Source organism: Suricata suricatta, chromosome 13 (assembly GCF_006229205.1).
Source record: "Suricata suricatta isolate VVHF042 chromosome 13, meerkat_22Aug2017_6uvM2_HiC, whole genome shotgun sequence".
NCBI lineage: Eukaryota > Metazoa > Chordata > Mammalia > Carnivora > Herpestidae > Suricata > Suricata suricatta.
This window is the reverse complement of record NC_043712.1, coordinates 73,734,321-73,747,210: the sequence shown is the minus strand read 5'-3', so window position 1 is coordinate 73,747,210 and position 12,890 is coordinate 73,734,321. Positions and strand designations below refer to the sequence as shown.

The following is a 12,890-nucleotide window of genomic DNA, read 5'->3' as shown; positions in this document are numbered from 1 at the left end:
CTGTCAGCGGTTCTAACTGTCCTTTCATTGTCTCCTGAAATTAGCTTTGCAGAGAGACTCAAGCCAGAAATTCTGTGTTAAGTCCTAAAGAGCAGCTGTTAAGATATTTTTTATTTGTGTTGGAAATGTTATATGTGTATTGCATACACACATACGTATCAGGAAGGGCATAGGGGATGCAGGCCTTAGTACTTCCTGAAACATTCTGAGTCTTTCAAATCTACCTTGGGCGTTTCCATAAAGTGGGATTTGGATGGCTAACACAGCCTACCGCGGGCTTCCAAGCTTGAGCCCTGGAGTCTGTGAGGTCTGGATGCAAAGCCCTCTTCTCGTTCTCCTTACATGATTGTTCGGAAAGGGATGTAACCTCTCTAAGCCTTAGTGTCCGCATCTGTAAAAAGGGAATAATAACATTGTCCTCCTGATGGGTTGTTTTGCACGTGAGAAATGTGCTGTGAGGCGCCAGTAGAAATCTGGTAAGTAAATTGTAAAGATTCAGTGCGTGTTGGTCCTCAGGGGCAGACAAACTCCTATCCTGAAAGGAGTTTTGTTTTCTGGCCTCCAGATCTAGCACCTTGTCTTTCCTTGTCATTGATTCATGATTTTCCTTAAAAGAAAAAAAATAGTTGACAGAGTGGGAGGAGGGTGCATCTGGGTGACTCAGTCAGTTAAGTGTCCCGACTTCTGCTCAGATCATGATCTCCTCCTGGTTTGTGGGTTCGAGCCTCGTGTAAGGCTCTGTGCTGACAGCTCAGAGCCTGGAGCCTGCTTGGGATTCTGTGTCTCCCTCTCTCTCTGACCCTCCCCTGCTCATGCTCGGTCTCTCTCTGTCTCTCAAAAATATTAAATAAAAACGTTAAAAAAAATTTTTTTAAATGGTGGGAAGTTCTCACATTTGTATTTGATGTGATTAACTTCATTTCCCACAGTACCAAGTCTACTGTATCCATATCGATGGACTCGCTCTCATGCAAACTTGACCTTTGCTGATACCGCTTTATACTGCTTGTGGCCCATCTCTCGGCTCCTCTTCCGGCCTCTCAGCTTGCCTTGTTTATCAACGTAATCCCTTTTTGTCCACTGTCTTTTCTGCGGGCTCCCTAGTCTTTTTCCTCTCTGTTCTTTTCTCTCTGTTTTTCCCTTTTCCTCTTCTTTCTGTCCCTTGTACTTCCCTCTCTGGTTTCCTTTACTTGTTCTCTTTCCTTCCTTCCTTTCTTCTTATGTTCCTATTTTTCCTTTTTTTTGTTCTTTTTTTAAATTTTACTATTCTCAGTGAGAGTATTCCTGCTTCCGGCTTCAGAAAAGGTGTGATGCTGCACCTGCCCTGCTTACATCTAAGCACAGACCTACTCAAACTTGCCCTTGAAGGATTAGATGATAGACAACCCCTTGGTCCATTCCGAGAGCCCTACAGAGATCCATCTAAGGAATGTGCAGAATGTGAGGTGAGGAGAGGGTCATTTATTAACCCTTCTGTCAAAACCAGAGGTTTGCCTACAGTCCCTACAGACACTGCTCCTGGCTCCTCTCATGGCCCCTCGTCCAGTAAAAAACAGCGGTGCTGGGATGGCCCAGAGCCAGGCTCCGGAGTCCGCCTCTTTGTGGCCTGGTTCAGCTCTGGCTAATCATGTGACCCTGAGCAGGATCACAACACTCTCTCTGCTTCTATGTCCTTATTCAGACGATAACAATGATAATAGTATCTGTCTCTCAGGGTTGCCCTGAGCAATAAATGAAATAACGAATGTAATACTTTTCACGGTGCCCCTGGCTCACGGTAAGCTCTCAATCAGGACCATCCAATTCTCTGTATCTGTACTTTCGGAGATCCATCTGTTAGAAATTACAGTCAGTACCAGGAAAGTATAGCAGGTAGAATAGGAAATCCACAAGTCGACATGTTGGTCAAGAAATTCAAAGCTCCCAAGACCAGTGTCTGTGTTAGCCTCTTAGTCTTTTCCTAATGGCTGCTGCAGCTCCGGCTATCACATCCACATCCAGGTAAAAGGAGGAAGGAAAGAGTGAAAGAGAATTGGGGAATGGCTGTAGCAGGAAAACAAGGCTTTCTCCGGAATGCCCATCAGACTGCCTCTCCCATTTTAGTACTCCAGACTCTGTCTCATGTGCGCCTCTCAATCCTGGGGAGACTGGGGGACATCATTTTGGCATCTCACATGTAGAGTAAGAGTGGCAGTAAAAAAGAAAGTTGGAAATTACCCCTTAATTCCTGCCATAGTTTTAGGATTGGAGACTCTGAAAATAGGGATGGGAGAGAGAGCAGAGTTAAATGCTTGGGCATATAAATAAACAAAGGAGCGTGTGTCCAGTAGAGAACCACGTGCGTATGCTTTTGGGCCTTGAATACCCTGGGTCTTTAATTCAGGAGGTAGACAGAGAAACAAGGCTTACCTTTTCTGGGGGAGGGGAGTCTTTTGTCACTTCTTCCCCCCTCTGCTTTCCTTTAGGTGCCAAGCCAGCTTTGTTTTCTTGAAGTATGGAAACGTTCAACATAATTTTTCTTATTCCAGTCACATCAGCCATAAGGTTATTTGAAATACCTCCGAAATTTTTGTTCTAGATTTCTGTTAATCTTAGTTGATCTTTTCCTTGGCGTGTGTGTGTGCACACGCGCATGCACACACAGTGTATAAGACTTTTTAAAAATATTCTTTGTTATCGTTAATGTCTAATAATTAGACTGCTAGGATTTGACATAATAAGCCAGAAATTTCTAAGATAGAATAACATTTACTTAAAATTCTAGAACCTCAAATGCTTACTGATTCTCACTGAAGTTTAAAACAAAGGTGAACCTCTAAAATCCCTCTTTTAAAAATACACTTCTTTGATAAACATGTAGAGAAGCATCACTTGAAGTCTTTGTATTCAACAGGGGAAAAAATGAGAGAAAATGCTGTAATTTACAGTCATAGTAACAACAGAGCTGTGGCCAAGTATTTTTGCTGCCTGTCCAAGGGTTCAGCTGCTGGTTTTTGAGGCGAAAAGCCTGCAGATCTCTGAACTCTGGTAGAAAAGGTTCAGAAACACCGCAGTCTGGCCGTTCCTTTAAGTGAATAAGGAAGTGTGCCATCTTCGTCCTGATTTCCGGTACCATGTGGCAACTCCGACGTCACCCCAAAAAACATTTCGTCTTCCTCTACATCCCATCAGCGGCCAACTGTCAAGGGGAAGATGTTCCCACAAATAGAGAGGATTTGATACAATCACAGTGGGTCCAAACGGTTGTTTGCCCGGCCAGCCAGCTTGTTGCCTCTGCCATTGGCTTGTTAAAACCAGATCCCACTGACAGATCTTAGTGGCATTTTTATTTCACCAAGCACAAACGTGCCAACGTGTTGAAAATGCTATTTTGCTCCTTTGTTACAGGAACTGTCAAAATTTAGGCAGAGAGGAAAAGAGCTGAATTAACTGGAGAGTCATCAAATGCTAGGCTAGACTCAAGGTTGTCCTTCTGGATTGTTTTGGGATGGTAGGTTGTGCGTCTCAGTAAATCATAATGACTGCTATCTTTGGGAGTCCATCATGTGCCAGGCACTCTTTGCCCATCGCCCTGAGTTCTTGCAAGCCCCCTGAAGAGTGTGTATTACCATTTCCACATTTCAACTGAGAAAACGGAGTGCCAGAGAGGTGCAGTCACTGTCTGTCATTACAGAAGTATTAGAGAGCAGGTCACAATTTACCTATGTCCTTCCGACCATGATGCACACCTTCATCATGCTCATGTAATCAACAGCTATGTTTGTTATTATTTTTGAGGATACATTTACATTAGAAATAAAAATAACGGGCCGACCTCGTGGCACAACGGTAGCGCGTCTGACTCCAGAAATAAAAATAACGGAGATAGCGGTGTCTTTCTGCAGGACTAAGTCCATTCACTTAGAACCGTGTATTCATTCACGCTGAGTGCTGGACAGCCTGCCAAATGAGCAGAAAAGGGAAAGTGGGGGGTGTCCTCCAGCTTCCTTCCCAAACGTGAGCTTCTCAGAGCTTGACTGGGAGAAGCTTGGGGAGAAAGCTCTCATACTGTCACATCTTACCTACTTCAAGAGATGGCAGAACTTGGGGCACATGTGCGGCTCAGTCGGTTAAGCGTCCAGCTTCAGCTCAGGTCATGATCTCAGGGTTCATGGGTTCGAGCCCTGCGCCAGGCTCTGTGCTGACAGCTAGCTCAGAGCCTGGAGCCTGCTTCGGATTCTGTATCTCCTTCTCTCTCTGACCCTCCCCTGCTCGCGCTATCTCTCTCTGTCTCTCAAACATAAACAAAAAACATTTAAAAAAAATTTTTTTAAAGAGATGGCAGAACTTAGGAACCAAAATGAGGGTCAGGCTTAGCTTCCAGGTTGGGGGTATCCGAAGAGGGAGAGACTTTTAGAATGGCCAAGATTTGCAGTCTCTGGGTAGTAATGTTGGAGGGAATTGAGGGTACACGGAGAACTTGTACCAAGTTTCATTACGGTGAGTTGATTTAAATGCATGGGATCTCTCGGTTAGCATGCCTTTGTCTGACCATCGATTGAACTGGATTCCCTAAGAGTTTATGTAGCAAAGTGTTTCCAGGGAATGATTATTGAGCTTATGGACAAAATGCCATTTGTTTGTAAAGCTGCACAAAACTCAACTAATGTGTTTTGGGTGTAACAACAAAGCCTGTATAGAAGCCAAGATTTATAAAGGAAAGAAGACACGCCAGTTTAAATGGCGGGAGTTTTCTTGGTAAGTCAGAGGCTGTCTTCTCATCAGTGTGTTTTGAGACCCAGTTTCTATACCTCCGGTTTATTATACTCAATTCAGGTCATCAGTGAGTGGTGTATACGAGAGAATATAATAAGAATCCGGCATGGGTGGTCCTGAACCAATCTTTTCCTTTATGTTTCCTGCTTCAGTTCAGGTGTGGATGGATCATAAGTAGGTGTCCAGATGATGACAATGCACGTCCCATTTCCAAGCCTGGAGGTGTAATTAACTGTGTGTTCTGTTAGCGCACCCAAGTTTAGGCCCGGAACTTTTGGATTACTGTAGAGCACACATACAACACAACAAAACAGAACACACCAAACACACTCCCATGAGCAATATATCCTCCTATGGGCAGTGGGGTCGACCATCTGATGATCCTTTCGACAGCTTCATTACCTGACGAAAGAAGGTCTGTTTCCTTTGTTGGATGGTCGGTATTTAATTCTTGAGTCACCATCGGCATGCACCGGGTGCAGGCAGAGCAGTGGTTTGACCAATCTCGGCAGGCTCTAGACCTTGTCTGTCTCATCCTTGTTGTTCCGGCTCCCCCTGAATCTTCTCCCATAATCGCTGATTTATTTCTCATCCGTACGATGACATGAATTTTGTGGCTACTTGTTCCCCATTTCTATTTCACACAGTCTTAAGGATCATAAAACGACACTGGTTTTGTGTTGGTTTTTTTGTTGACTGTTTAGGCAACTGGATGATTGCTGATGGGTCGTGTAGTTTCCCCATAGGAGCCATGAAATTGCTCACCGTCATATGAGACAGAATCGCTCTTGTACGTGAAGGAGATTGAGCACTTAGGGGACAGTTTTCATTACCTGGATTTGCTGTTGTGTCTCTTGTTGATCAATTCTCTTTCTGTATCAAGACATGTATGTGTTATTGGTTGCCTGTGTTGATAGATCTATGGGGTTGAAAGGAAGGCTACTTCTTTTTTTCTTTTATAATTTTTTTTATTCTTGGGAGAGAGAAAGAGAGACAGACAGACACAAAGGTGAGTGGGAGAGGGGCAGACAGAGGAGGAGACATGATCTGAAGTAGGCTCCAGGCTCAGACTCACAAAGCAGGAGAGCGTGACCTGAGCAGAAGTCGGACGCTGAACTGAGCCACCCAGACACCCCTTTTTTCTTTGTAATAAATGCAAGTGAGTCAGTCATTCAAGATTGAAGGCCCTTGTTTTTTAAGGACCAAGTACAGATCAATGTTTCTTGAATGCTCACAGGTGTAGAATTAGCCCAAAAAAAACCTTCTTGTTTTGATTTTTTTTTACTTTAGATATTAGCAGTACAATTTAAGAGCCCAACAAGAAGCACTAGAAAAAATGTCTTTCTTGGGATACCTCCTGCTTCTTTTAAAAAAAAAAAAAATTATTATTTATTTTTTGAGAGACAGAGTGCAAGTGGATGAGGGGCAGGGAGAGAGGGAGACACAGAATCCCAAGCAGGCTTCAGGTTCCGAGCTGTCAGCACAGAGCCTGATGCAGGGCTCCAGCTCACAAACCGTGAGATTATAACTTGAACCAAAGTCAACACTTAACCGACTGAGCTACCCAGGGGCCCCCCGTCCTCCTCCTTCCAAACCTACCATTGAGGCCATGAAACACTTAGAATTGCTCAGAACAAAAATAAAATACAAATACCAAGTAGTAACAATGTCATTCGTTATCCTGTTTTTGCTGCTAGAAACTCTCAGTGTTTGTGATGGGGTTCAGATGCAGAACCTGACTGGAAAAGTGTTGCCAAACTATAAACCCCATTAAAATGAGAGCATGTCCAGCAAGGTCACAAGTTCATGACCATGATGTTAAATAACATAATAACGTTCTGCTCTGCAGTACACGCATATGATATCACATTATAAAAATAATATATTTCCTAGTTTGATATCATTCTATTTACCTTTCATGGAGTATGTCCAGGTTAAGCTTTTGGAACCTAAAACCCAAATTATAGCTGGAGAATCTGCTGAATTCTGTGATAAATGAAAAATCAGCCACCTGAGTTGAGAGAGAGAGTGCTGATAGGAAAATAGTGTGACCACGAGGACATGATATGCCACACTTTGCTTCCTGATCCAATGGTCAGAGATCTGCCGAACATATCACCATGTATCTGTCCATTCCTCCTTCGTGGGTCCTTCTGGAGATGGTGTCACGTAGTAAGTGATAGCATAGGGTCCGCAGCCAGTCAGGTGCAGCTCGTTTGAATTGTTCTGCCACTAACTTCTTGTGTATACTAGAGTGACTGCGTGAAACTCCGAGTCTCAGTTTTGTCCTCTGTGAAATGTGAATAAAAATACCACCTCTATTCCTAAGGTGTTTAAGATGACACAGTAATATTAAGAGCCTCTGACTCTTGGTTTCAGCTCAGGTTGCAATCTCACTCTGAGTGTGCAGCCTGCTGAAGATATGCTCTCTCTCCCTCTGCCCCTCCCCCTCCCCCTCTCCCTTTCCTTCTCTCTCAAATAAATAAATAAATAAAGCGTGTATAACATGCAGTACCTGGCCATGGCCAAGTGCTCATTTAAGGTTGGTTAGTAATTCGAGGTCCTTAAATGATCCAAAAGTTCGTAACAGGAAAAGATGACATATATAGAACTCTCCAGAAAAATCATGTATATTTTCTTGCCTTGAAAGCTCATAGGTAGCTAGCCACATTTTTCAGGGATTGGGAAATGTTACCCTTTACTGTGTATTGTCATTTAAAGGTCACTGCCCATCATTCCAGGAAGAAACCTAAAGGGTGTATGTGGCCTAAATCCTTGTGGCTTTTTATGGGGTCCATGGTCCCCAGGCTCAGAATGGAGAGACACTGCTCTTTTCTCCCAGGTCAGCTGGGTTTCTGGATTATCGTTTGCCCCAAAGTTCTTGGTGTTCTGTTCTTGGAGGTGAGAGAGGTCTTGAATGTGGGGCCAGGGTAATTGGCAGAAGGGGTTAGTTTTAGGGGGTCCTACCTTTAGCGCCATGGGCTGTGACATTCTGGCACAGGGCATGCAGCCTTCCCTTCTCTTTCAGTCTGTGTGTGGCATTCCAGAAGTTGCACAGTCCGACATCTTCATGTCTGCAACATCCCTGAGACCATAAATACAAATAAGTCCCCAAATGTGAATCAGATGTCCCTATAAATCCAAGTCTTCGGATACTAGCAAATTAACCTCTGGCTCTTTCCTGAGCTAATTAGTTTCCCTCCCACGGGTAGTAACACCACAGATGCAAAATCCATTGGTTTCCTGTATGAACTTCCTCACTTTATTTTGGTGAAGTTCAGGAAATTTTGAAATTAAATGATTTCCAAAGTTGCACGTTATTAAATGCTAGAGTAAAATTATCTGAACGCCTCCTTCTTTCCATGTGTAGTTTCAATTTCCTGAAGCTAATTCCTTCCTTCTAATTACAAGTACTCCAAGAACTACTTTTTTATAACTCAGCATGAGAGCAGGTAACTTTTATTTCTTCAGACCGAGTCAAATGCAAGAGGATTTCTGAATCTGCCTGAATACAACTGCTTAAGTCACAAGACAAATGATCCCTATTCTGGTTTTATCATCACTATTATATTTTTAGTGCTAAGGGTCACTAGGGAAATGGTCTCTCGATGGTCAGAACCTTGTGCTCCGTGTTTCCAAAGGGATCTTGCCCTCGTGATAGATAACATAGAAACTGGTTGCATTCCATTCGATTTTTCCCCCCATAAAGAGTAACATTTAAAATGTGGAAGTGTTAGCTGGCCGTTAAATGTTATTTTAAAATCCCTAGGTTGATTTAGGCACACTTATCAAGTCCAAGTGCACCTGCAGGTATCTTGCCGTTTGCTCGTGGGAAAAAGCAAAGCAGGCATCCATTTGAGAGGATTATGCTGCCCCACAAAGAAGTGACCAGAATGTCTTGCCAGACTGGGCTTTTCTGTTGTTGCATTTGCTTCTCACTCAAATAACGACACTGGGAAAGGTAGGAGAAGACTAGCATTATATATATCTCAGGAAGATCAGGAAAAACACGTTGACCATAGCATTCAGAATTATCCCTTGACTCTTTTCCTAATTTTCTTGACCGTGGCGCAATGGGTGTACTAAACTATTGTGGTAGATTAAGTATCAGTCAGCAAAGGGCCCCCCCTCCGCCCCCGCCTGACCTCCATCCCTTCCTCCAGAGCTTCTTGCGTTACCGGGTTCTCAAGTCCGTTCCTAGCAAGTGTTGTGTAAAACAAAACAGAAATCAGTTTCATTGTCCTTCTAGTTTTAAAATTCATGAGGTTAGGTTTTAATTTGATTAGTAATTAGTTATTTTGTTCATGCAACCTTGGGAGATCGTCTACATCCAATCTTGCCCCCTCTGAAAACTTTGGAAATGGCAGTACTGTCTGTTTTATCTTTAATCTGAAGGCACAGCAAAAAGGCATCAGAACTCTATAGTGCTTTTCCCTCCCCATCTCCTTAATACACAAGCCAGCAAATGAGAGCCGTGGCTCAAAACGTAGCAAAATGTATTGTCTACCACCTCTTGATGGCTTATTTTGCATCAGAAACTGGGTTCGGTACTTGACGTCCCTTTGATTTAATCAGCACGATGAAGTAGAATTGATCGTAGCGTCCACATGCTAAATATGGACACTGAAACCACGAGAAGTCAATTTCACAGAAGTAGAAAATGAAAAAGCCCGCATCTGATCACAGGGACCCTTTGTTAGGAGGCCACTCTCAAAAACGTGTATGTGGCAAGGGTGATGGGAACATGTAGTGTAAAGTGAAGTCGTGTGCGGCTCCATCCTTGAGTTAGCTTGAAATAAGACACCAGGTTTTTCCTCTATCTGGGAGATGCCTGTGTCCATGGGCGCACATACAAGGGGCCAAAGGGACTACCACATGCTCCTGTCCCACTTCAAATCATTGTCCCCTCCCCTCCATGTTCTGACCCATCCTTGGCTGATGTGCTTCTAAAATGAAGGTGGAGGATGAGAAATAAAATAACTACCCCCACTGCATGGTAACTGCCGTATTTCCCAATTACAAGATTGTCACACCTGACAGTTAAGGTCGACATGGATGAGTATCTTGATTAGAATTTCATGCGTGCATGGAGTCAGATGCTTTCCAGTAGAGAGGTGCTCTGTGCGCATATGCACTTGGGTTTGTCTGCTGTTTGTTTATGAGTAATATTGCGGTCCTCCAATGACAGGAACTTCCCTGCTCAATGACTTTGTGCCTTCAGTGCTAACAGCCACAAGAAAATAAGTATCCTATAATTTAATGTAACAATCACTTCTGGCAAGTTAAGGATGCTCCCATAGCTATGTTTTGGAGCCCAGCTTTGGGCTCTGCACCCAATTCTCTTTCTTTGAGAACACCAACAATAGGGACTCAGTTCATTTGAGGCTTTTTCCTTATCCCGTACGTACGTGCAGAATGCTAAACATTGCTGAGTTCTTTGTTAAATTGCATATCGATCGTCCAGCTTTATAGCCATTCCAGAAGACTTCAGTTTTGCCTTTAGCTTACTGTAATTTTCAGGTTATGACACAAGCTTTTACAGGAAGGATGGCCAGGGAGCCATTTTGTTGAGGAAAACTGGAAATCCTCACCCTGTTAAAAACCGAGTTACAACTGACTAGTATCACATTATTTCCTAAATTTAAGGTGACGTTTTCTGCCTCCCTCAGACTAACGTCACCTCTCCACGTTGAGACCCAGAGCAGCATTTGTTCACCCTGACCCCAAATCACTGACCCTTTGTTTTTAGTACTTCGCCATTCTGCTTTTGCTTTTTTAATTTGCTTGTGACTCTCTGCTTCCCCCATCTTTTTTTTTTTTTTTGGTACAATGATTCTTACCTTGTCTTTCCCCAGTCCGTTTCTGACCTGGAGAGACGTGCAGCATGTTATTGTCAGGACTTCCCGTGCAGGACATTTGAACGCTAATGACTGGAAAACCAATGCTGCGGGTTTTAAGGGTGAGAACTTCTTTCATATTCTGTCACAGGCAAAATATTTTTATTTCCCCCTCCCCCATTTTAAATGGAGAGTAGGAAATAGAATCCCTCAAAAGAAACTTGAAATTGTGTGCTGCCACACGAGGGGCTTGCTCTTTTAGGAAGGAAAAAGCAGATTCTTTTTTTTTTCTTTAATTCAACACATAAAAGGCCGATTTCCTTAGCTTCCCACATCATAGGTCAATTTCTTAGAAGACAACCGATTTCCAAGTATAGTCGACCTATGGCGCTTTTAATTAGTTTATTTTCGCTGTCATTGGTTATCTGAGTGGTATTTGTACCAATGTATTTAAAAATTCCTCATCTTTTGTAGGGATTGCTTCCACTTAAAGACTAACTGGTGTATTGTATTCAGTGTTAGTTGGTAGGCCATGCTTTCTCTACAGTTTATTTTGGTTTCTTGTTAAACTTCCTCAACAGCTAACTCTAAGATGTTACCTTATATAAATGAAAAGTTCTTAGGAAGCTTTCTATGATACAGTCTTTATACAGATTATGCACAATATGTAATAAGTGCTATTTTTCTCATGGCTGAGGATTATAGTTCCCACACACAGTCTTACTAATGGTAGCCATTTTGCTCATTGTCATCCATAACCTATGTTATAATGCAAAGAAAATAAGTACATAAAGCAGGTGTCCTAAAGCTTCATTCACGTGACCTCAATTTTAATTCATTAAGTTAAGTTACAACAAAGATTATTCTTGGTTATATCTGCAGACTTAAATTTACTCCCAAATAATCTTGGTGTCATTATATATCCCATACCACAGGGAATACCTACTTAAAACTCGAGGTTCTGGTCCTCAGATCATTGGTAACATGTTGAAGAATCCTGGGCAAGTCATTTACTTTTTTGGGCCCGAAAGTCCCCAACTTAAACATTTTAAAAGCTGAATAATATTATCTATGTATGATTTCTTAAATAGGATTTTAATGTGTCTTTAGTGAAGTACACCCGATATATGCAAATATCCATGCTGGAAATGTAAAATGTAATTTAAAAAACTACTTGCAAATAGCTTATTATGGCCTCATGCTTAGCCCAAACCTATAAATATGTCAGATAACCTGTGCCATATACAGTATGTCTTTGGTTAACATTGTCCCCGAAGACTTCACTCCATTTTTAGAAAAAGAAAAATACCCCTCTGCTTTTGAGTATTATCAAGCACCTCTCCATACTTGTAAACTCTATGATCAGCAGGGTTCAATGAACTTGTAATCTAAAGAGTTGTAAATACTTGTAGGATGACATTGTCTGAAGCCCAAATCAAGACACCCCATCCCAAAATAGCCATTGTTACGTGCGGCATCAAAAACATTTGAACTGTCCAGTTGTCTGTCATAGAAAATCCAGGGCGTACTTCCCCAAAGGTGTATGTTTCATTTTGATTAGTCTCCACACCCTCCCAGCTCTTACTATATAAATCCATGAGGCTGGGCGGTGGGTTTGGGGAGGGAGCAGAAGGGTCCAAGCTATAACCTTGGCCGGTTCAGTGCTGCAATGAACTTTTTAGTAGAAGGTTCACAGACTAAGTACATTGACCTCCATGAAGCTGAGGAATCAACTTTAACCCAAATAAAAGTCTTAGTTTTACTTATCCCTTTTTGGCAAGTTAAAGAGAGCAAATGGTTCTAATAAAAAATGCAACTCTTTTGAAAACCTCTGTTGGTTTTGGAGAGGGGGGAAACAGGATTTAGAATAACTCCCCAGGTCCAAACCTGAGTCTGAAGGGGGCTCTGGCAAGGAGGAAAGAGCATTTTACTATTGCACGTGGCAATATTTAGTATAATATTCTGCTCTTCTCTTAGATCGCTGCCAAGAGTAACAATTAAAGTTCGCTTTTTCATAGATGAATTACCCTGAACGGTCTGGGCTCCCAGTGGAATTGTTTTGTAATTTCGTTGATGGCAAGCCCCATATTTCATCTAAACATGATCATAATAAGAATAATTTTTTAAAGAGTTATATTCTTCCCTGCTCTAAGCATTACCATCCCCTCCCTGGTGTCCCACAAATAAAAGTGATTAAGGCAGAGGCTAGCAGGGGAAGAAATGTGCTTTGGGGAAGGAGAATGGGGGTCCCTGGGACTGAACAAAGATGGGTGACTTTTTTTATGAAATAAGAACTGA

At 42.4% G+C, this 12,890-nt stretch overlaps 1 protein-coding gene across 3 annotated transcripts in view; it reads left to right on the top strand.

The window, feature by feature from the left end:
- PCSK5 (proprotein convertase subtilisin/kexin type 5) overlaps positions 1-12,890 on the top strand; it is a 461,176-nt gene that overhangs the window by 230,384 nt on the left and 217,902 nt on the right. For all 3 annotated transcript variants that reach the window (XM_029920456.1, XM_029920455.1, XM_029920454.1), the window contains exon 10: positions 10,611-10,714. In XM_029920456.1, the coding sequence (XP_029776316.1) occupies positions 10,611-10,714 (104 nt within the window). The remainder of the gene's footprint in view (positions 1-10,610; positions 10,715-12,890) is intronic.